This window comes from Tyto alba, unplaced genomic scaffold (genome assembly GCF_018691265.1).
Source record: "Tyto alba isolate M040663 unplaced genomic scaffold, T.alba_DEE_v4.0 Super-Scaffold_22, whole genome shotgun sequence".
Lineage (NCBI taxonomy): Eukaryota > Metazoa > Chordata > Aves > Strigiformes > Tytonidae > Tyto > Tyto alba.
In genome coordinates this window covers 37,446,021-37,471,639 of record NW_024881296.1, presented here as the reverse complement: position 1 = coordinate 37,471,639, position 25,619 = coordinate 37,446,021, and the positions used below count along the sequence as shown (strand labels likewise).

The window sequence follows — 25,619 nt, the reverse complement described above, 5'->3', positions numbered from 1 at the left end:
AGATAGAAGCACACCATTCAACATTCAGTCACAAGGCTAGAGAAAAGCAAGTGATCTCTACCTTACAGAGCGCATTAACTAATTAAAGTGAACTTCAGTGTCTTTGAAAAGAAGAGGTAGTGTCAACTTGTGCCCCGCACAACGCAGCGTATACTGGGGGAAGAGGGGAACACAGCTCTACGCGCAAAGCTCATGCAGCACTCAGTGTTCCAAACGGGCCCTAAGGTTTCTCAGAGGGAGCTGTCAGAAAAAGAAACCATTGTGGGGTGACCCCACTTCCCTTGGCACTTATGAAGACTTCTGTTACGTTGGTTGAAATCCTTAACCTTTGACTTCTCCTCAGCCTGCACTAACTCGACACGGAAGGACTGCACTGACCTGCAGCGTTTCATGCAGCAGGGATTTCCGACTGCCCAGTCTGACCGGCCATCCATTTGTGCTAACTGAAAAGCAATAATTAAAAGCACATGTCCTTTCTGATCACCGGTGTTTTCTGTGGAAGCAGACCCATTGCTGCTTTTGTTTCACCATCCAATTTTCTTTTTTGCCCTGTGTAACTGGCTTTGGGGCAACCACATGTTGCAAAGCTGATCAATCTTTCAGCAACTTCGAAACTAGTTATCATTAAACTTCTGCCTACTATTTTGTGCCAACATAATCCTTTTAAACGTCTGACCTGTGATCTCTCCAGTCAGCATCGGAGATGGAGAACAGCAGCACCTGCCTAAAAAAGCAGAAGGGACTTTGCAAGGAACTCTGCTCTAAAATATTTTCATTACATTGATACAATATTTTTACTACCAAAGCCTTGTTTGGTTTTTTGGTGCTCATTTATGTTTTGGGTTTTTTTAAGTTAATATCAGGAAGAGAGCTCAGTCAGCTGGTATTCAAGCAGAGCTACAGACCGCTGAAGGGAAGCTGGGCTGGGCACTGGGAATATCTTTCACAATTCCTGTCCTCGGTCCAGCTTTGGACACTTGTCACATGCCAGATATTGGACAAACAAGAAGCATGAAGAATTCACTTTTGTAACAAAATTTATTTTTGCTCTGTGAATACAAATCCCAAACATCAACAAACAAATTCCAGTGGAAAAATACCAGTCATTAACAATGAAAACTTTTATTATTATTCAATAAATAGAACTTTGGCATTCAAAATTCTAGCTGTAAACCCTACTTTAAAAAAAAATTACAAAAAGAGGCAAGAACAACAAGCCTAAAGCTGAGCCAGCCAGTGGCTCCTTTACTTTTTACAATGAACACATTGTGATTAAGTCATGACAACTCTATTTACATATGAGGTATTCTGAGCGGTTCAAAAATTGAACCCAATTTACAAAACTACCAGTCTTCAGGGACTGATCCAGTACATATGTCAGCTGTGCTTTTAAAAAGTTAGCTGTAGACTCTCCTCCCTACTGAACTAATGATATATTGTAATTAATATACACAAAATAAACACATTATGATTTGAGTTTCCTGCTCACTCTTCATTTTCAAAAAAGCTGTATACTACAACCAGCCCAACATTCAAAGTGTACACCTAGTACCTAGTTTAAGTACTTTTGTTTCTATACATTATGCGAGAGTTCTTACTACAAAAGCTTATAAACAAAGTATCGGCAGGTAAGAGGAAAACAAGGTGCAGTCATCAGCATCCTAACTTATTTAAAGTTCAAGGGGAATATACACTTACTTCAGGCAAAAAAAGGCACAAAGGTATGCAGCTGTGGAATTAATATTGCTAATGTGCTATTGGAATAAATCATCCCTTTAGATAATAACCACTCATTTGTTTGCAGTCTGAGAATGCAGATTAGTTCAGAAGATCTCCTCCCCATTCACGATGGAACTCATCACATCAATGAGAAGAGCCCGATTAAACCTTCAACCCCGCCAGGGTAACATCATTGACAAGGATAAGGAAAACTGGAGTAAATTACACTGATGCAGAGAGACTGCAGTGTGCTGTCACTGCCCGTGCTAGGGCAGCAGGCCCTGGAGGAAGGGGCTTACTTGCTTTCTTTCCTTGTGCTCTTACCCTGCAAGAAAAACGTTCGAAACGAAAAGGCGGGCAGCGAGGGCAAAGGAAGGAAGGAAATATTTTGGAGTGAAAAGGACAAAATTTCAGCTCTCGTAATGACTTCATGGCCACCAGCAGTTTCGAATGCCAGAGCCCAAGCGCGTGGTTACAGCAATCTCCACAATTTCACACAACTATCACACTACAAAGCTGCACAGCCGAGGCTAGCAACCTACATCACGTTTACACAACTGAGCGGCGTTACTTCTATATAGTAAATACATAGCATCATCTATAGCTTGTCCAAAGACAGGTACTTTCCAAGTCTTTTTCAAAATACATTCTAGAATACAGTAGTTACTGTAAATAACTTCTAAAAGATTGTATAAATTCCATCTGAAATGATACAAAAAATTACTGTACAAATTTGCTGACAGCCAGAACGGGACAATATCCATTCGTGAGCAGTTGTTTTTCAGCCCTTGAGATTGTCTAATAGATACAGCAAAAAGTTGTCATGACTAAATCTAAGCAATTCCAATGTTAACATTCATTAATCAACTCTGTATTAAATATGCTCAATGAGACCACACACACTATATTTTAACCAATTAAACAATCATGCATATCTTTGACAAAGCTTAATCCATTTAGAGGCATCCGTAAACTGATGCATATATAGTAATTGCTACTACTACAACAGGCCAAATTTAAAGAAATCAAAGCAAAATACTGTATCGCTATAGTCAATTGGTAGTCTGCATCTTTGGCTCATACATCCATCATTTACCTCCCTACTGTAATTTGACTGAGGCAGATAAACTCAGGGGTTTTTAAAATCAAGTGCTTTAAAGTCAACATAAATATTATAGGTTCCATAATAAAAATATTACAGTGCAAGATTACAGCACTGCAATCAAAGTGTTACAAATAAAATGGGACCTCCTTCCTGAGGGACTTTCAACTAATACTTGAAAAGCATAAAAGCTCCTTAAGTGCTTTGCAGATACGAATTACTGATCTCAGCTCTGCAGTATGGTATCACCGTTTAACAGGAGGGACAGTGGAGGCATGCCAGCCAAGTGACCAGCTTAATAGTTCAAAGTGACTCAAAAAAAATATCCTGCTCCTCTCTCATTTCTCTATTAAACTCCTTGTTATTTCCACCAAATTTAGAAAAATGTGTTGTTTGGTGATTTTTTTTTTTTATTAGGTACAATGTTTCCATCTAAGGTAATAATAACATGCAACTTAAGTGTTTCCTCTCTCCTCCTGAAATACCACTGTTGAATTCTGATACGAGACAGAAGCATAAATTGGAGACTGTTACTTCACTGCAGGGCCAAAACCAACGAACTACACCAAAGGAACGAGCTGAGGCCTTGGTCACAAAAGCCAATACTGTGAGAGGCACAGGCAACTGTGCAAGCCCATTTGTGCAGAGATCCTTGTTTTCAGTTTTGCACTAGCATAAAAGTACACCTTCAAATCTACAGAAAGAGCACAGAAATTTAAAATAAAACGGCCTTGCTTTTTACCTTGAAATAGAGACACTAGGCAACTTCACTTGAGATTTCATCTAGACACTGTTTTAGTGCTCACAGGAGCTGAACCAGTCAGATTGATCTAGCTGAAAACACTATGTAGCAATAATATAAATAGCAACACTATTTTTCACAAATTAGTCCATGTGTAGTTTCAGGATAGAGAAAACTGTCAAATAAATAAGTCCATATAGCTAAAAAAAAATAAATCACTAAATTAAAAAAACAACATTAATGGCAACTATTTAACAACAAACAGAAAGCAAAACATCACCAAGTTAAAACTGGTAACCAGCCTATATTGCTATAGCACTTCTTGCTATTAACATAAATATAATCAGAAAACTGAAGATACTAACACTTTTGCCATGAAAATATCACCCTAGAATTTACTTGGTTCTAACTGCTAAGCTTTCTAAGAGATATCTGCTGTTATCGACACTACAGGTCAGTTGACTGACTTGCACCTTAGTCACTTGAAACTTTCTTTTAATACCATATACGTAACTGATGCTCATGTATTTTCTTAACAGTATCATCTGAGAGTGGTTTTGCTCTTTTCAAGTTTTTGTTTCCTTCACTTAAATACTATTTTACACTATGCATAACTGTGCAGCTAACTTTCAGTAATGTTCCAGGAAAAATTAGAAGTATTAATACGTCATCTGTCCCACAGGAGTGAAACAGCACTGCCAAGTGACACTCACTGAATAAACTATGGAACATGACCTTTTAATTCTTTTAATGCAATTGCTTCCTAGATAGAGAAATCAAGAATTCCCAAACAATGTGGAAAATTTTGCAGTCCTCAGATAACCGAGTACTTAATACTGCTAATTGGAAACATTCTGTTCTGAGCCCTGATTTTGCCAAGTGCCAAACACCCGTTTTGCAGCTGTGGTAAAAAATGGTTGAGGTGGTTCACAACCTCATCAGAGGCCTTCAGGGAAGGAACATAGACGAGCCACATTTTAAAAATGGAGATGACCTAAGGGAAAAGTAAGTATGGTACAAACACTAAAATACAGGTGGGGGTTTTTTATGTTGTTTTTTTGTTTGTTTGTTTGTTTGTTTGTTTTCTCTGACAGCCATGTACTATGCTGCAGTTTCATGCCTTCCAGCTTCTCTGGGTTTGTCACAGACTTCATGTTACTGAAACTTCTTACAGCAACATAGAATGCCTACAGCAATTTATAGTGCTATATTTTATGAACTTCATCTGCATAAAGGAGTTAAAACTCTGTTTTCTTCTGTTATTAGGCAAGCAAGCTAGACATCCATTACTAAAACCAACATCTTTCTTACATCAAATTTTTTAGGCAACTTAAAGAGCAACTACTTTTTGTAGCGCTCCAAGATTGTTCTAATTGCAATTCCTAGAGTGAAGTGCAGTGGCAGAAGCCTCTGGCTTCACCACATACAACTACAGGTCCTTCGACTCCCTGCTCTAATTTTAGAGCACAGATAATGCCGTACAAACCCTTGATGGAGGAGAGGGCTGAGAGTAGCAGCAGCACGGCTGTTTTGATGCTCAGATTCCAGAAACTAGGTGAAGTGATAAAATGAGCCCTAATGAAGGAAACAGAGTATCCAACTGAATCGTTCTTCACAGCTTGTTCCTACATTCAGTAGTTTGGAGAAAAGATTTCCTGTAGTTTGTACCACTCCACTCAAACTATGACTCTCCCCTCCCCACCAGACCCCCGAGATTAATAATGCACAAACCTCAAACACACACGTGTGCGGCGCTGTTTGCAGTCTTCCAATATGGCTCCTCAATAGAAATGCAAAGACCTGTGACACAGCAGCATTTAATAAGTCATTTGCTACTAGATGAAATGCTGTCATTGAGTGATGCAATTGTCCCCCATGTCCTGAGCGTAACGGTCCGACATTATAGTCCTTAATTCATCAATATCCTTTCGTAACTGACAAACGTCCAAGAGCTTCTTCGAAAGGGTTTCTGTGCTGTGGTAATTTTCATTCTCTTCAGCTGAACAGCTCAGTGCTACAGAAAAACAACACCCAAGGTTAAAGCTCTAGCAACTGTGCTCTGTGAATACTTCAACTAGTCAGTCCCCTTTGAAATAAGGGGTAGGTCACTTAAATTTAATTACATCTAGACAAATCATGCTTTAGCATGATGAAAAACCAACAAGTCAGAGCCCAACAGTGCTTCTCTGAAAGACATGCTTTTCTGTTTGCATCAAGATACAGACTTGCCAAAGTCTGATGGATCTCAACAGCAGTGAAAAAAACTGGGTAGAACAGCCATTTCGTAGAGATTTTGGAGGTTTCTGTAGCCACTCAGAAAAGAGGGACAGGAGGGCTTGGGAAATGAGGCCATCTGAGATGATGAGACACTTGAGGACTTTAGGATGTGCTTTAGGACGTGCTTCTCATTTCCTGATTAAGTTTAACAGCTTAGTAAGTGCTGAAGACTAGATGTGCCATTAACAGCAGTGGAGATGAAGTTATCTGGCATGAGGTCTGCCTAGTACATACAGACTCCCCCCCACCCCCAAACCAGACATATACATGTTCAAACAGTAGACGTATATTCCTACCACTTGACACCAACAGCTTTAAAACGAAACCACGTGACGTAGCCATACCAGGCCTGCTTACGTCTCACCTCCCTCATAATGAATTTATAGGGCAGAACATGTTTGAGAGAAAAGCATCCACTAACCTTCAGGTGACTGCTGTGTGACTCAGGAGGGACAGACACCTGGCTACACATCTTTCTTTTCTAATGGGGTGAACATATACATGATTAGATCCATATGAAGAGCCAGCTAAGCTGCTCTCCTGACATGGCAAGGACCTGTGTAGTCAGATGTGTTTAAGTGGCCTGGGTGCACTAAAAGCCCAGCCTTTCCAGAGAGCTCCAGGAGTGCAGTTCGCCCACAACAGCTCCAGCTGAATAGCAAGGAGGCCACCGGCCTGTCCAGCTGGCATTTTCAAGCACCACTTTGCTAAACTGTTGCTCCCCTGTGTCAAAACACTGTCAGCATTGGAATGACAACATCACTTACATCTGATTCCCAGCAGTAAGGAAAGGTTAGGCTCCTTGCCCTGAGCTCTCTGGGTAAGAATACTGCACAGTGCTTTCAAGTCAAACAAGCAATGGGACATTTCCTTGAACAACTGGTCTGCTACTGGCATCTTCTCAGATACTGGCTGCCTGGACTGCTCCACCTGCTGCATCTGCTGCTTCAGGCAGGCATTCTCTTCCATCAGTCTTTGGTTCTTTGTGAAAAGTAAATGGGAAAAAGGGGAAAGTTAGTCTGCAGAATGCACTATAGCAGAAAGTTTCCTGTTTCAAACCACAAACAATATATTTCCATACACATTATCAGTATTTCTGTACCCCTCTAAAGAGTGTCAGACAGACAGCTTTTACATTGCTATTTCACGTTACCATTGCTTAGTGGCCTTCACCCTTTAAGTTCTCACTCCCTGAAGTAGGGATGGTATCTATCATATGTCTGCACGACAACCAGTACAGCAAAGTATGTAATTAAGCCCGTAAAGCGCTATCACAGGATCTCAATTATTCTATAAAGTTCTTCTCAGCGGGTGTGGTCAGGAGTTGGGTTACTGGAGTTTTTACTTACTTCAGAGAGAGTTTGATTTAACTGCTCTATATTCCTTTCTTTTTCTTCAAGCTCATTTGTCATCTTCTGAACTATCAGCTTCTCTTGCAAAAGCTTCTCTTGCATAGACTAAAGTGAATGAAAAGACAGGTAATGATTTTAAATTTTCATACATTTTATTAGCACTGACAAAAATGCATCCTCAGTAAATTTCTAAGTTTCAGTTACTTACTGGTTTTGTATTAATTCTTCTTTTTTATTTTCTACCATGTTTCACCTGGTAATATTCAGTTGGACCCCAACAGCTCTCTGTACACTAACACAGGTATTCCAAATATCATTGAAACCCTTTAAATAAGCAGTATCTTTTTACAAACAAAAAAAACCTGTTTTGGATGTAAAACCTTACTCCGATATGGAATTCATGAAGTCTAAAATAACCACGCAATATTGTTGGTTCTAACCAAACAGTTTCACTTGAAATAAGCAGCAGATTAATGACAACTGGGCTTCATTTGTGCAATTCCAAGCTATAACTGAAGATATTTTCTGGCCTCTACTTTCCACAAAGACTACGGCAGGACTTCCTACGACCCTTCATAACACAGAATTCACCTCACCTTCTATACAGCTAAGAAGAAAGCCTTTGACACTTGATACTTTAAAACCATTCACACACAACACAGAACAATCTACACAACTCTACTGCGCTGAAAAAAACAACTGCAGGCAAAAAAAAGTAGCTTATTTGTAGTTTATAGTGTCATTTTTAACTGATACAATGATTACTATTTTCAGTAATAATGTAAACAGCAAATTTCTAGGATGCTGTTGTACCTAAGTACCGAAGCTTTCCAGGACTGACTACCAGATCAGTCACAAGCAGCAACAAATGAACAACCACTGCAACACAGAATCAGCTGCTGTCAAGTCCCCACTTTTCACCTACAGAATTGAAACTGAGAAATCATGAGGTATTTCCAAAGTGGTTTTTTGGGGGGTGAATTCAGCATGACCACAGGTGTGTCTCTTGTTAAAAGCACTCATATTTACTCTACTACTTGGCTTTTAGATCTGCAGATGTGTCTTTCTGAAGTTTGCCAGATGACTGTGAAGGAGAAATATTTAAACCATCTTACCTGAATACTAATAACAATGAATAGTGACTATATAAACTCCCGATGCTTTAAAACAGAGAGATATCGTCAGCTTTCATGAAGAAAAAAAATCCTCTTTTGTCATTAATGGTGTTACAAATCCAATACTGTGCTAGCACAGTGCATATAGTGTCCTCTCCACCCCTAGCTCAGCACATTGATATGTTGACCAGTTTCAATTATAAGATGCAAATCTGATCCCATCATGCTCAAAATACAGCTGGAGCACCGGTAACAACGGCGCATGCCTTGGCACTGTTTTGATTGTAACCTTCAACAGAGAGGAACCAGAGGCCGTGATGGGGGGAGGAGCAGCACTTCACAAAGCAATGGTTCTCAATTTATGGAAAGACACTGTCCCAGAAGAATGTTTTTTCTTCAATCTCTGTAGGATCAATCCTAAAGATTCTTCTTCCAAAGCAGATAATTCTCACAGGAAATTCTATATGGTAGCTTAAATAAAATGCTATAGAAAGGTCAAGTTATTCTTTAGTAAAAGCTACGTTTAAATTGCTGCACTATGACTCTGCAACCTTGTTCAAAGACAGAAAAAAACCCCAAGCTCCCGACTTGACAGAACCACAGCAAATTGTGTCAAGGTAAGTTGGTTTGGGGGTCTTAGGAAAACAATTTAGCTTTGGAAAAGAAGTCAAATTTCCTCTTGTCAGAGTTGCTTCTAAGACGTATGAAGAATAGAACTTTTATGGTACCAGTACCAGAGACTGTCACACATAGGAAACTATGTCTATATACATGGTAAAGGACAGGCCTGTATGCGGCCTACAGAGTGGACAAAAAGCCATTTAAATGATTTGTCAGCTATAAGAATTACTAGTGCTGATGATGAGAAGGCAGGGAGGAGTGAGAGTCAAGGCAGGACCAAGACTGAGTGGAGATTTTAATGGGCTGACAACTCACAGGAGGTGCACAGCCCTCACAGAATTTCCCAACACACTCAGCTCAACACTGCACAAGCGGTGAGGAAAGCCAATGCTTTGTCATACCCTTTGCAAAACTGAAAAACAGTGGTGCTAAAATTTACACGCTTAATGCGGCTTAAAACCCCTCACACTTTATTTTCCTGTAAGTAATAAAAATCACCAAGCAGAACCCAGAAATGACTATTTGTTTTTACAACTCTTTTCACACACTCGACCTGCTTCTCAGTTCACCCACACCGTGCCCCTCGAAAGGAAGTGCTGAAGTAACATGTATCCTGAAGATAAGCTGTGTGAGAAAGCACAGCTTCACACTCCAGTGGGAGGAAGGGGAGGAAGAAAGAGGGTCCTGCCCCACCTCAAAGGAAACACCTTGGCCTGGGAGAGGGCAGGAAGTAGCTCTGCTTCAGGCATTTCCTTTGTCCTGCTTGCAGATGAGCAGAACCTGCAGTGGTGTTGAACCGTCTTCAGTTTTTTAAACACATTATCTACCGAGAAAAGTGGCCATATTGGGTCAGATGGAAGGTCCCTCTCGCTCTGTCTGTGGCAGCAGCCAAACAGAAGATGCTGAGGAAGGAGGAGGAGAACAGGGCAATGCATGTGCTCAAAACAGCCTCCCAGCTTCCAAGTATCTTCAAATTTTAATAGTCTTTGATAATAAGCAAGTTCAGGGATACCCAGAGCCCCAGTTATGACACAGTCATTAGTACTACCACTTAGACATTTCATGTTCATGCCAACACCAGACATTAAAGGTTTGACTGTGCAGTCTTCCTGAGGGTGGGTAGGTGGTAGGGAAGACACGTTCAGAAATATTACCTTCCCCAGTATATTTTCAGAACTACATCTGCCATTGAATTTATATGACACTGCTGTGGAAAACATAGGCATGATTCATGTCAAGATAGAGTATGGTATGATAAGTGTAACTGTTGTACCCTGTGTGGATCTGGGGTGATTTGTGATCACCATGACCTGTATAATAATTGTAGTGAATGTTGGAATCAAATCAAGAATGTGTAGGAATATAGAGTATGTTTCTTGCTTGGAACAATGTAACTGCCTTTGACAAACACTCCCTAAAGCAAATGTAAACACTCCCTAGGCCAAACGTACACACTCCTTAGAAAACCCTCCCCTAGAGCTGATGCAATAGCTGCTTAGAAAAAGCCCATGGAAAGATGAAATCCCGGGACTTTCAAAAGATCCAACAGGAGGAAAGCGCGCCAAGAGGTGGAAACCTTCAAACTTCCAAAAGATCCACTGGGAGGAGGACACTACCCCAGCAATTCAAAGGACCCAATGGAAGAAGAGCAGGACGACTATCTGATGGAAGGAGTATAAGAGACACTGCTCTTAGAACTCGGGGTGTGTTGTGGCAGAGCTGAGGCTCTCCGTGCACCCAGCGCTGCTTTGCCTATTGCTTCTCACCCTAAATTGATTGAACCCAAATAAAATTATATACTTTTTATAAAGATTGGCTTCATTCATTTGTAACACTGCAAACTACTCTAAAACCAACTAGAATATTCCAAATAATGTGCACATGTTCAGCTCATGAGTTTAATGCAAACTACTGGAAGTAGGAATCAGTATTTCTAAGAGATACACCTAACATCTATCACTCTCTGCTACCTTAATCTTAAAGCTCAGAAAAAGCACATGTGCTTACCAGCTTGGCTAAGCCCACAGGGCTATCATTTCCCAGTTGCTCATAGCACTGTGAGTCCTCCATACTTCACCCTTAATTTTTCCATATGTTTTCCAAAGTTACTATTTGATGGCATTACTCCCAGCCTGGCACAGTTTGGGTTTATTGTGACTAACAGGATTGACAGATGTACTCTGAGTATCACAGGCATCAAACAATCTGACTGACTTCTACTGGCTTTTTTGTACCAAAAAAAAAAAAAAAAACCCAACAAAGTTAATTTTGTGATCTCTAAATTAATCATGTAAATACAGGTTTTTCTAAATACCACTCTCATCTAAAATTTTTCTCTTTCTCAAGATCTACTATATATGCAGCATGACACCTTGCCAAGAGCAGCCAGAATTTTACTCCCTCACACTCATCAGGAGAACAAATCAATGAAGCAAAACCACACAAGGAAGATCAAAATCATTTCACCACCATTAAGAGCAAATAGAAACTAGTACTGCTTCATACACTGCCGGCTGAAACAGAATTTCTTTGTTTTCAGCTTGCAAGGTAAAAACAATGAAGTGAAATACATTCTCAAGCGTAAGTTTACACTGTGGCAGAAGACAGGGAATAAAATGACACCTTCTGAACTGAAGATTATTGTATCTCTGTGCTGATAAGGGATTTCAGTTTCTAATGAACTCATTTTCAATGCTTCCCAGTGAACAAATGTGGAAGGCCAGAGAGATCAAGGATACAAAGAAGCTGTTGCAGTCTACAAGTAATTTGAGGGCTAACACCATTTTCAAATCTTATTTTCTGTCCTTATATAAAATACCTCAAAAGAGGAAAAGCAAGAGAAAGACCTGGAGTACAGAACACTGTGTTCACAGACTGTCACAACTACTTAGTATCTCCCAGTCTCAGCTCCCTAAAGTCACTTCAGACTAAGCACACAAAACAGCCATCTGTAGAAACGTGCACAAAGATCACTAGTCCCAGGATAAAGGTGATGGACAGAAAAAGATCCAAAAGTTTAGGAAATATTAAAAGATTTAGGTTGGTGATAATACATTTAAGCAAGTTGTGCTTATGTCTTATAAGCACAACAAATACATGTAGTATATATGTACATAATCTTAACTAAACTACGAAGAGGAACAAAGAACCTCCAAAAGGCTACAGAGTTAAACTTGAACTTTTATTTTAATTACAAAATATCCAAAACGACACTTGCCCGTGTCACAATTTTTGCATGTAACTGGCTGCTCCATGAAAACATCTCAATTTGATAAATTTTGTTTTCTTCAAATCTAGAGATGCTTAAATAATTTTGCTTTTCAGTTAGCAGACGTATGTTATGTTGCAACTTAAATTCCCCTACTGATTCTCTACAGATGTATTTAAAACACTGTAATTAAATCAAGCAATAATATGGTTGCTGACAGGAATCAGGCCTGCTATTTACCTGCATGGTAGAGAAAGGAAGCAATTTGATGGTGAAAGACAACTTACTTTCAACGACTACAAATAAGTAAACTTGGCTTCAGTGTGCAAAGTGGAAATAAGAAAGTACATTCTCTTAGCAAGTATTATGCAAGTAGTTTTGTGTGTCCATTATTTGGATTCTAGCTCCACAGAATGCTCCCTTCCACTTCGGAAGGAGCAGGCATTGAGCTGACTGCTTACTACCATTTGGGTGTTCTTCCAAACCTAACATTCACAGAGTCAAAGCAGAAGCAACTTCCTTGTTCTCAAGGGACAACCCTGTAACTTCAGTCTCTCTGGAGGGCAATGAAGAATAAAACGTGGAGACAAATTCCAGTCTAGAAGAAGAATGAAGAAACTACAACCTATTGAATTTGGCAGTATGTGCTGAAAATGGGTTGGTTTGTTTTTATAAATGCTCAGCTTTTTCTAGAACAAGTCATGCCTTCTTCCCTACAGCTTGTATAAGGTTTCCTTTTCTCCACCAGAAACACCGGTCACTAAGTAACTTTCAAGTCTCAGGAGCCTGATTGTATCAATCCAATCCACAGAGCTGCAACTGGCTCCTAGCTGACAACTTCTACTGTCTTGAAAAATCATTGGCTCCAAGCTAGGTGCCCAAGATCTGCCAAGAGAGTTAAGATATCTGAGTGACATGTCAAAAAGCACTTGAAGTGGGACTTGCTTAAACAATGTGAAAAGGTATGGCTTAGAAAGGCACCTGTCTCTACTAAGGATCTCAGCAGTGAAGCTCCTAATCAATAGCACTGTTTGTACTTTGCATGATCACCTGAACCTCAACGTTGGATGGGAGGCTTCCCCGTTGCTTAGAGGGGCAGTCCTCACACTTGAAACAGGCAGTTCTGATATGACATCCACTACGTCAGCGGAGTAAGGATGATACACATGCAACAGTTTTTCACTTTATGATGAGTACCAGCAAAGTGCTAAACCATACAAACGGCAATAACGAATACATTACGAGCTGCAAGAGAACACAAGTCAACTACAGGCCATAAGATTAAGTTCTTGACATTTCTAACTTTGCCTCTTATTTTGGAAGATAAAAGGATGAAATTCAACTTTACTAATGTTATCTTTATGAACTAAAAATGTATACAGTAAACAAGAGAAGATACACTTGTCCTTACCTGCATGTCCAAAATCAGTCCAGCTATCTGATTTTGTTGATTGTCTATAACCTAGAACATAAAATTGAGCAATTTAAAAGGCTTGAATCTCTTCAGATCCTTTTTTAAAAATCAGCTTACAGGTGCATAGCCATAGATTTTAAATATAATTTTTGAAAATGTAAATGACAAGACAGAGAGTTTAATTCCAACAGAACAGGAAATTCATGCAAAATAAATGTACTGAACAGAAACCGACAGGTACTGAAAAGAAATCTGAATGAGCAACAAAGGTGTAATTCTTTAGCGAGATATTTATTTCTAAAGTAAAAAAATAAAGAAATGCAGGACTCAAGGATAAAGATGCAACCAACAGATCATTTGCAGACTAACCTTACTGGCTTTCTCATTCTTTTCTCTGAGACATTCATTCTCACTCTGAAGCTGTTTTGTGTCCAACATGGGAAGGCGAATACCATCTTCCAGGCATTTTTCTACTTTCTGTTGTAAACTGCCATTCAACATGAAATAAAAATTAAGTGCACTGACAGAAATCAAAAGGGCTGTGTGTTGCAGTGAAAAAACAGAAAGTTGCACCATCTCTCAACCACAACTGTAAAACTGTATCTAGCAGCATCCAGCCTTAGGAATGGGCAAACCAACAGTGGATGAACGATGCAAAAATCCTAAACTACGGAAGTTACCGTGGCACTGACAATAACAGATTCATGCAGGAATGGGTTTACGGGCCAGATTCCCTGCTGCATCTCCCCAAAAGCACAGCTCTGGCAGTACAGAGTAGGGAGAGAGAGCAGAGAGGAGCAAAGAAAAGAGTTGTGGTGTTCACAGCTGCTCTGTGCTACCGTGGGAGGCAAAGCCAGCACCAGCATAGATCAGAGGAGTCTCTGGACGTCTCAAAGTTACAGGAGCCTTAAAATCAGGCGCTCTCACTGGGACACATATAACTTAAAGCAGAGTCCAGAACTGGAGGCTGCACTGAGTAGTGGTGGCCTTCTATCCTGTTTTCGGCTGGGACAGAGGTAATTTTCTTCCTAGTAGCTGGTACAGTGCTGCGTTCTGGATTCAGTGTGAGAATAATGTTGATAACACACTGATGTTGCTAAGTAGCGCTTATTCCAAGGTAAGGATTTTTCAGTTTCACGTGCTCTGCCAGCGAGGAGGCGCACAAGAAGGTGTGAGGGAGCATGGCCAGGACAGCTCACCCAAACTAGCCAAAGGGATATCCCACACCATAGGATGTCATGCCCAATATATAAACCCGGGGGAGTTGGCCGGGAGGGGTGGATCTCTGCTCAGGCATTGGTCAGCAGGTGGTGAGGAACTGCACCGCGCATCACTTGTCTCTTCTTGGGTTTTATTTCTCTCTCTTTGTTATATTACTTTTCATTACAATTATTATTATTATTCTATTATTATGATTGATATTATTTTATTTTATTTTGGTTATTAAACCGTTCTTACCTCAACCCACAACTTTTACTTATTTTTCTATTCTCCTCCCCATCCCACTGGGAGGAGGGAGGAGTGAGCGAGCGGTTGTGCTTAGTTGCTGGCTGGAGTTAAAACCATGACACTTATCCTTCCTGCCCTCTGTGATCTGTAAGGGGGAGCATAGAGCCAGTCCTGCCAGCTGCTCCCACACAAGGGCATGACCTTCAGACCCTTAGTAGCTCAACTCAAACTCCTAGGGTGTAGCTAGCGTCTCTGCCTGCTCACCTTCTCTCAGAAAGGAAATACATTTTACTAGTGTTAATCTTGCTGTCTAATTTAGAAACCAGAAGCCACCTCAACGATTTCCAGGCTTTCAGAAAAGACAAGATGATCCCCCTCTAAATTATGAGAGCATGAAGTAAAAAGGCCTTTCATTGGTAAGATGGAAACAATGCGTCAACAATTTGGCTGCCAAGGTGTCCCAACCAGCTTGCCTTTCATCATGGAAACACTTTCAGACTCCTGTGGCATGCACCTTTACCCAATGGAGGGACAGTGAACTGCAGTAACATCCACATAAATTATTAAAAGTGATTCCCCTCTGCTTTCTCCCTCCCCTTTTTTTAAAAATAAGAGTTTAAGTACCTCCCCTGATCTAAAATGTACCATAGCAATAATGTCTCCATGTCTCATTTGCAATCTTCTAATGCATATCTGTCCCATTTGGTTTTTCAGTGTTATGCAAGTTCAATGACAGCAGATTAGCTACAGCTAAATCCCCCTGTAAATACCCCCACACCCTGTGAAAAGGTAAAATTTATTTAAATCTTTCACCCTTCCCTGATACACCCATCAGCCAATATCTAGGGAGCTTTTCCACAGCTCGTGATAGGATTAGTTACCAAATAGGAGTGCTGACAGCTTCTATACAATGCCCCTTTGCTGCACGTTCATTCTATCCCCTACCTGGAAGCAGGCTATGATGCCACTGCAGCAGTGTCCCACATCTTTAAAGAAAGATAGTGAAGAGTGTCCTAGGCAGACTCCTCTCGGTGGCATTACTTGCAATTTGACACAAACAAAAATCCTGTTGTATTTTCGGTTGCATTACACCATTGTTCTGCACAGTAATGTATTTATGCCATGAAAAATCATTAGCATTGTAATTGATTAAGAGTGCAAATAACAGTAGGTCCTGACATCAGGTGGGAAAGTACACCCGTTCCAGGGTACAGCCCAAGCAGCTGTTCATACCTCTGTACTGTCGTGACCAGCTCTTTTTCTTTTTTCTTCTGACACACCAGTTGCAATTCCCTCTCTCTGCACTGCGATCGGGCCTCTCCAAGCTTCTTTTCTAACTCAGTCATAGCTTCCTGAAGTTGCTTGTTCTTCTCTTCTAGAATTTGCAGCTAAGACAGGTCACATTAGTCAGACACAATGCCACATTAGCAGAGGGCCTTGTGGCAGACCACAGCCTTGCAGTTGCCTTCTATATAATCTTAGGCCCATTTAATTTATCTGAGAATCCCTGACAGCTACAGTGCTTTCTAAAATATTGAAATACTTCTCTTCTTAAACAGATAGGGAAAAAAATATATGTTGAAACGTAAAAGATTTTACAAGATATTCGGGAGCTTATTTGTATTTTTAAAATGTACACCAAACTCTCTTTACCTTACCTGTTTCGTCTGCCCTTCTATATCATCCAGCGTTGGTAGGTCAGCCAGGTATTTTTCTAAGGTTTCAATTCGTCTTTGTTTTTCTTTGTTTTGCTCAGACTCTTTCTGGCATTTCTTTTTCAGGCTATTAATATATCGGTCTCTAGTTTTAAGCTAGAAGAAAGTAAGAGTACATGTTTTATGATTACAGTGAAAAGTAAACCTGCTTTGAAAGCAGAGGCTGGTCACTCTTCAAGAATTGTACTCTCAGCTGTGTGAAAGGGTTGGTTACTGCAGAAAACAAAACCAAAGAATGATTAAACCCAGCAGCTCCAAGTTATAGACCCACACGTGACCTCAAACCACAGTTGCTTCACCCCTGCCCAGAACACTTCATGGGCCTCACAAACTGAAAACACGAACAGTTCAACAGTTAAAATATTCTTAACTTTTTCAACAACGGAGATGTTCATATCCAGCAAACGATAAGGAAATATTTTAGACCATCCTCTTCCTTTGGCCTAGGAAAACAACTTAAAACATAAGGACCAAGAATTTAACCAAACAAGAACGGGAGCCAAAAACCTGACTTAGGTGCAGTCCGACAATTACATCAGAGGACATCAGAAGAGAATAGTGGCTTTCCTGAACACCTTTTCTATAGGCATCTTAATTGTCCATCAGCCTGCAAAAGGTTTCTGATATTTTACTATCTTTGCTTGTGTTCATGGTACTTACTTTGCTTTACTGCCTACGTCAAAAAAAGCAGGTAGGCAGGAAAAAGTATTTTCCAACCATAGTCCAATTTAATGAAAAACATTATCTCTATTGCTTGAACTAAGGTGTATTAATTCACAGGTGACAAACACTTGTCACTAGAGTAAATGCTGTACATATTTTTATTTCAGTGCTACAGACATCCATCTCACTGAGAAATAAATGTGTGACACTGTCAATGTCAAGAGTTCGGTAACAGAGACTACTGAAAAGTTTAAGTCAATAATACGTGGAAAGTTTTTAGTTTCTATGTGGGCCACAAAACTGAGGATTGCCAAGAGGCTGGAAATCTTCCTATCTTTTATTTTATCAAGACCTCAAAACTGAACAAAGCTTTCAGGCTGCTTTAAAATCTTTCTGATTAGACAAAGCCCAAGTAAACCTCACATTCAGTAAGGGAAAGCTGCAACTCAGCCATGATCTTTTGCCACAGTATGTGCTTCAGAACCACATACTCCCTCCCACACTCCAAGCCTTAAGGCAGTGACATAAATATGCACATGTAAGCCAGTGTTGCACACTAAGTATTACCAGGAGTCTGAACATTAGTTAAGTGAATCCCTTCCCTCTGTTTCTCACAATACCACTGAGGATGACAAGTTGACAAGTCAGAAAAGTCAGAATACTCCAGTATTTGTGCAACAAAGATTACATGATTTCCAAATCTTCTTGTCTTGCATATATATCACAGGGGATTTCCTCTCCTGTAACCTCTTTCCTTCTAATAGCTACAGTGTTTGCCTTGGGATTTCTCATGCCCTCTCTAAATCCCCAGCATCACCCCAAGGACCCTTTCTATCTTCTGTTAACAAAATTAAAAAAATGTTTTTTGGTTTTTTTTTTTTCATTCATTCTTGCTGACAAGACAAAGCTGTTGAAAACAAGCTTTGAGGGTTTGTGGGGTTTTTTTGTTTGGTTGGTTTTTTTGTTTGTTTGTTTGTTTGTGGGTTTGTTTGTTGTTTTTTTTGTTTTTTTTTTTTTTGGTTTGGGTTTTTTTTTTTTAATTTCCTCCTTCATACACGCACTACTGATGACTTTGTTGGGGCAGGAAAAAACCAGGAAAGCTCTCACCTCTTGACAATTAAATATTAAAAGCAAGGCCACAGAAATCATAGGGGAGAACACTACTACAAGCCATCAGCAGTACCTTACAGGAGTCCTTCACAATTACCCACAGCAGAGGGAGAAGGATCAGCCAGCAGGGTATGGGTGTCTGAACCAAAGCATTTGCAGCCCAGCAAATTTCCAGATGAAATGCCTTCAAAACTGAAGCAAGGACTGCAAAATCTGAAGATGCCAAGAGGCGCATTCATGCCTGGCATAAGGAAAAGGAAGAACCTAGGCATTCATGATGTGGACACTGGTAGAGAGTACTGCAGTATCTACCGTAGCAGGTTCCCTCAGGAAGGAAGCTGTGAGGAACTACCATAACTACCAGCCAGCCACACCAGGGAACAGCTGCCTTCTGCAATTTCAGTGCCAGTTAAAGAGCTCTCGACCACCTTAGTGCTCATCTCAGTCCTATACTGACTACACACGGAGCCTAGGGGAAAAAAAAAACCTTTCTCTTCATGCATCAGTTATTCACAAGGTGGTACAAATACTTCCTTGCTTGGTAGGTCTGCGTGGGGCAAAGACAGGTATGATGCCAGCAGCGAACAAATTGCGCCTCTGTCTTCTGCCGGCCCTGCAGTTTCTCAAAAGGAAAGCATGAAGTGCCTCCACTCTAGTGCCAGAAGAGACGATGTGCTTCAGAACAAGAGGACTTCTAGCCTGACATCTCATCTCCCACAGCAGCCATAAGCATATGTCTGTGGTAGGGAAAGAAAAAGCAAAGCACATTTTTCCAGCCTCCAGCTGCTTTCACCATAGCAGCTGTCCTGAGGCAGTTATTATTTCAGTGCTTTTGGAGGAAGGCAGCACTTCCATCAACTCACCCAGTCTTCCCTTGAGCCCACCTATAATCTTAGCATCCATAACAGCCTTCAGAGAAACAATCTACAGGTTTGCTATAGAGAATTGGCATGAGGACTTGGCTTGTTTTGCTAATCATCTAATTGGCTCCTAGAGCTTCGCTAGAGGTTCCCTCACTCCTGCAACGGGAGCTGCAGTGAGGAGCTGACTGCCTTCTGCCCCTTCCAGGCTGCCTGTGGCTCTGCAGACTCCATCACACTCCCCTTCAGTCACTTCTTTTCCTGTGCAAAGATTTAATCGTTCCTCCTGTGATTTTCTGATGGAATCTGCTTTGTTGCAGACAGAAGTAGAAATATATGCCAGCAACCTTAATCTAAACTTCTATGTGTTCTTTTAGCACACACTTACAAGCAAACCTCACCTGAATGTTAACAGCATTTTCCCCACTCCCTTGACAAATCTGTCTTTGAGCTGAAAAAACTCACCCTCTCCAAAGAGGCAGGCATTTACTCAGAAATACCCCTGTCACAGGCATCAATCCCTCTGATCAGTACAGGAATCGTGTTTTTGTCCCCTAACATCAGTCACTGACCTAGGACACCAAGTCTTCGGGCTCTGGGCTGATCTCCCTGTGAGCACAGTAGAGGAACTCCAAAGATGGCTTTCCCCAGGCTCAGCACTCAACCTACTGCATGGGTTCCCAGCTTGCCAGATCCCTGCAGGAAGACAGCACAACTCCTTCCTCCCTCCGCAGTCTTCCCTTAAGCAGAAAGGCACTAATTTTATTACAGAAACACATGCTCGCTCTCCCTCCCTGCCCTTTCTCTCCTCGAGAGCCTTTTGTTCAGTGCACAGAATGGATGTGAAGGGTGAATCAGGCTCCTCGCTACAGACCACCCCGCTGACACAAGCACTGCTGCACAGGTCCTCACCACTGCCACCACCTACAGCGGCAGTTCCTGCACAGTGAGGAACACAAGCAGTAAAAACTGAGGAGGAAGCAGCAGCATCCAACTTAGGCCTTTCCTGAATGTTACCCTTAGTGAAAAGCATATTGCAGGATTCATAGGAAATGGTAAGGCAGAATTTGAGATTAATTATGCTTTCTTCTTTGTCTTCCCACATGCTAATTCACTGTATTATACGGCTCCAATCCCTTGAACCTGACTTAATATAAATCTAAGCCAAGTGATCAAAGACAAGGTAAGAGTGACAATGTATCCCCAAAACATTAATTGGGAACCACTTGGTCAACGGCACATTCCTGCTTGCAGCAAAGGAAGGCTGTCAAGACATTCAAAACTACCCCTGGGTATTGCTTCAGCCTCCAAAGAAATCCTTTGTCAAGACAATCCCAAGAACACAGCCATCCAAGCCCCTTCCTTGTCTCAGACTAAAGTCTACTCTGCACATCCTAGCAAAGCTGCAATAGAATCACTCCTGCTGAACAGGCACATACAGGCTGGTAAGTGTATCTCAAAGCACGAAGCCTGCATTTACAAGCCATGCTAAAAATAGGGATTTCATTTTCACACTTCATGTGTTTAGATGATATTTTATTTACTATAATAAACACTTCAAGCTACATAAATTCTTAGAACAAGGCAGCTTTTCTTCAAAGCAAGTTTAACTGATACCTGACTAAAACTGTCATGTTTGCCATTTCATCTAGTGTTGTTTTTTTAGGACGTATTCACTACAAGTTCAGATTTATCCATTGCCAACAACCTACAATCACTAATTATCAATTTTTCTATCACAGACAGTTTAGCTACCTTCTGAAAATTGCTCAGCAATCCACATACTAAGTTGTGTTCTAGCAAACAAAACATATGTTGCTATAACAGTGTCAAAAGGCAATTTGGAACATGAAAGACACTTACTTTCTCCTCCATCTTCTTTTTCTCCTCACTAGATTTGTTTGAAATTTGTTTTACAAATTCACTGAGTTGTAATTCCTTATTCTCAGCTGCTGCAATCTTTCGCTCAAGCTCTTCAAGGTGAGATGTTGATCTTTCTGAAACGTGAGGTTGGAGTGGTATGCTCTCATACTGTGGTTGCTTACAAAAAGAAATAAAATAATCACACAAATGAAAGGACACATACCACCGTATACTTGAGCAGAACAGCAAAAAACAGTCCTGCATTTTTTTCCACTGTCAGGAAGGGTGTGGTTTGATTTGCAAATATTAAAGTATGTGGTAACAGCATGCATTTCGGGAATCTGAAGAAAAAAAAAATAAAGCAGCTGGATAGCTTTACATTCACAGCACATGCAAATAAATGTTGTGGGGCCATTTCCCCCCTCAGATTTATGGAAGAGGTATGACTTTTCTTCCAAAGTAACCCCAGGAAATAATAATAAAAAAAAAAAGTGTTTTCTTTTCTAAACAAATCACTGTCACTACATTATCATAACATTTCCTAGGAAGAGAAACACTATAAAATGGCTATGAGTATATTAAAAGTCAGAGATGATCCAATCTCAAGATCCTGCTAAAGCAGAGCATTACTACTAGCCAAACAGTAGAGCTATCCCACCCGAGGTGCAGAATGGTGCTGGACAGGCCTGAGACTATAGCTACAATCAGAAGGCAGCCTCCCCCCTTCTGTCCTGTATACCAAAACACTCCTCTCTTTCCATTTCATGCAGTTCAGTGTTACTCTTCTACCTTCACTGCCCACAGACAGACAATCACAAAATGGAAATCAATTGCAGGTGGGATGAAAATGGAGATGCATCCCATTAGGCTTTCACTTTCAAGATTCTTTTAATAACATAAATTAGTAACTAAAGAAATTATACAGACATTGTTTTTAGCTAGTAACATTCCTTCAGCAAAGCATTAAGAGAGATTAAGACCTCCAATAAAGGAGATTTGCATCTGTAAATTAATCTTATAGAAGGCACACAAATCAAGCAGAAATCCTAATATATTATAAACTTTTTTAATTCTCTAAATTATGAAAGATGAATGCATCTGCTGCTTTATTTGAAGTGTATTATGATATACTAGGATATGTACACTCAAATTTCAGTTTCTGCATTTTTTTTTTCCCCAAAAAATCTTAATCTAGACAGATTTTTTAAGTATTTTGTAAAAGAATTTCTGGAAGCACCAAAAGCCACATTCCTAGATGTCTGAAAAAGTTTCTGAATACCTAATTTCACACCGAGGCTCCACCTGCATTTCTCTCCTCTCAGACACAAACCAGATTCTCATCTGATGCACAGCTGTGTTATTCCAAGGACATAATTAATGTAATGCTGACACACACTAGCTGAGATCCCGGTGCAGTGTTTGTGACAGAAAAAGGTGAGGTAATAAAAGGAGGACAGAAAAGCTATTTCTCCACATATCTGCCTTTAACATTCTCTTTCTGCACTGCCTTTTAGATATGCTGAGGTCTGGAGATGGAATAGGGCTGCTACCCTGCTGCAGCACACACAGTTCTCAAACTGATCTGCATTTCGTGGTTAGCCTATGCTACCTCATCCTTACACTTTCTGGTATTTGTGCTAGTTAGATAAAAATTAGGACAGGTATGACCAAAATACCACCACACATTCCCTTTCAGACTAAGTGTTACCTAGGAGTACTAATCCATATCCTTTTCAGGTATGTTGTGCAAAGGTATTCCACCAGCCTGTTTGCCTTCTCACATCTTTTCCATCTATTCTATCGTTCCAATCCAACCACTCCTTTGGGTAGTGCCTCTTCCTCCTCCTCTTCAGGAAACCTCCCATCAGTACTTTTCAGTTACTCTCTTACCAAATTATTTATCTCCTAGTTATCTTTCTGTACAACTGTGCTAGATGCATGCTGTTAAATCCTTATTCTTACAGTGTCACAATCTTTCATTCTTACCCCATTTATATGAGGTTTCAAAACAAATATGGACAAATGTTAATGTAGCTTAGATTTCTGTAAACATGCAGTAAACTACGACACAGAGAGGGTATTCCGCTCTATACAATTACATAACCATCAGTAATCACAAAAGCTCTACATTTTAGCCTGCAGTAAGTTGTGAATGTGCTTTCAGGTGTCAGTTACTGGGCAATGGAAAGCTTTGCTGAAAGAAAAATATCCATCCTACCTGCAAATTAGTCATGTAAGGTTCTTCACAGTTCACAAGATGGCTCAGTCTTGCATGTTGAGCTCGTAATTCATTCTCCCTTATTTTCTGATGTAAGTTGTTAATTTGCTGCTTTTGCCTGTAATACACATATTTTATTTGAAAAGCAAAGGAATAGAACAGAGATTAAAAAAACCCCACAGATAGGAGGACCTGTGCTAAAGACTGCTGTAACAATGCTATTTGACTATCCTGGACTTACATTAGCTGTGGGCCTTTTCCCACCGCAGCTAGACTGCAACTAGTCTAGTTTACCACTAGAACTGGAATCTCATCAGGACATAAACTATTAAAATTGTAGCCTTGTAGCCCATACAACTGTTTCTCACTAAGCACAAGGACCACTAATCACCGGCTCCATTGTGTAAGCCTGATACCATCCAGGCCTTGCTAACAACTTCAAGATTGAAGAGGAAATAAAAGACTAGTAAGAGATGAGCATCCTCCCCAGTTGGTGCCAGAGGCTGGATGATTGCCCAAGAAGCATGAAGTCAGAAGAAAAAAAAAAAAAAAAAAAAAAAAAATCTGTGGTAACTTGCACCCCCCCACCTGTAAGGAGCATGCATGCTAATTTACACAGCAAGTGAGGCTAATTCAAATATAACTAACCAATAGCAGATGGAATGGTAATTATGGACCAATGAGTGTAAATTTAGATAGGTTTTTACTAATCATGTAATAGGATAAATAGGCTGTAGTTCCTTTGTGTAGTGTCCTAGCTTTGTGGAATTACCACCTAGCACCCATCTCTGTGCAACTGCTATCTTGGCTCTGTGGGTGAGACTGACTTTTACACGCTGGGTAACAAATCCTGTTTGAGGGACAACAAAACTACAGCTGCAGTGGAACTTTCACTTAAGCATATCCCAAAGGGTCTGTGCTCAATTTGCAATAGTAAATAAAGCTTGCAGAAATACAATTTGAAAACTCTATCAATTTTGTGGGGGTTGAGGGAGGCTTCTGTTGTCATTTGCTCCTAGGGCCAGAGGTATAAGCAGGAAAAAGTACACAGAAAGCAGAACGAAAACAAAACTCACACCTTCATTTTACTTGGACTTCTCCAGACTGGGCCCTCTCTCAGCCAGAGCTGACTTTTGACACAGGTTAAAGAGATTTACAAATCAAGGGGAGCAGAAAGAACTTAGAAAGAAAAAGTAATTATATAAGATAGTCAGCATAGCTTTCCTGCAGGTTTTTTTTTTTGCTTTGCTGAAGACTTTCTCAGTCAACTGCTTTACATAAGATGTACCCTACCCCTAGGGTAAAATACTGCACTGCACACTAAACCAGAATCAACCTCAATCACATGGAGCAGAGGGGGAGAATCCCCTCCCTGGCCCTGCTGCCCCCCCTGCTCCTGATGCAGCCCAGGACACGGGTGGGTTCTGGGCTGTGAGCACACATTGCTGGCTCACTGTCAGTTTTCCATCCACTGAACCCCCAAGTCCCTCTCCGCAGGGCTGCTCTCAACCCCCTCACCACCCAGCCTGGATTTGTGCTTGGGATTGCCCCGACCCATGTGCAGGACCTTGCCCTTGGCCCTGTTGAACTTCACGAGGTTTGCACAGACCCACCTCTCCAGCCTGTGAAGGTCCCCAGGGATGGCATCCCTGCCCTCCAGCGTGTCGACCGCACTGCACAGCTCAGTGTCATCGGCAAACCTGCCGAGGGTGCACTCAGTCCCACTGTCTGTGTCACCAACAAAGATGTTAAACAGCGCTGGTCCCAACACCAACCCCTGAGGAACCCCACTCATCAACCACTCTCCACTTGGATATTGAGCTGTTGACCACAACTCTTTGAGTGAGACCATCGAGCCAATTCCTTATCCACCTTGTGGTCCATCCACCAAATCCATGTGTCTCCAATTTAGAGAAAAGGATGTCATATAGGACAAAAGATGGATTAGTTGAGAAGATGCCAACTGCCGTTTTTAAAAGGAAAGATAAAATGTGAAAACCCAATTAAAGGGAATATTTTAGCCACATAAATTCTCCTAGCTAGCCATCAGCATCCCAGTTATTTGGTTTACGAGAGGAATTTAATATTTCAAAAATAGTGAACATATTAGAAATTAAACTTTTAAGCTATACATGTTGCAGAAGACATGACGCATGCCTACAGAACCCATTTTTATAGGTTTATATCTATA

General features: G+C 40.7%; 1 protein-coding gene across 8 annotated transcripts in view; it reads right to left on the bottom strand.

Annotated features, from left to right (window-relative positions):
* Positions 1–3,179: 3,179 nt before the first annotated feature.
* CEP85L (centrosomal protein 85 like) overlaps positions 3,180–25,619 on the bottom strand; it is a 157,928-nt gene continuing 135,488 nt past the window's right edge. For all 8 annotated transcript variants that reach the window (XM_042795749.1, XM_042795748.1, XM_042795746.1 and 5 more), the window contains 9 exons: positions 23,429–23,546; positions 21,211–21,387; positions 16,658–16,810; positions 16,233–16,387; positions 13,920–14,037; positions 13,548–13,598; positions 7,190–7,297; positions 6,608–6,821; positions 3,180–5,577 (listed from right to left, as the gene is read on the bottom strand). In XM_042795749.1, the coding sequence (XP_042651683.1) occupies positions 5,414–5,577; positions 6,608–6,821; positions 7,190–7,297; positions 13,548–13,598; positions 13,920–14,037; positions 16,233–16,387; positions 16,658–16,810; positions 21,211–21,387; positions 23,429–23,546 (1,258 nt within the window). In that variant the 3' untranslated portion in view covers positions 3,180–5,413. The remainder of the gene's footprint in view (positions 5,578–6,607; positions 6,822–7,189; positions 7,298–13,547; positions 13,599–13,919; positions 14,038–16,232; positions 16,388–16,657; positions 16,811–21,210; positions 21,388–23,428; positions 23,547–25,619) is intronic.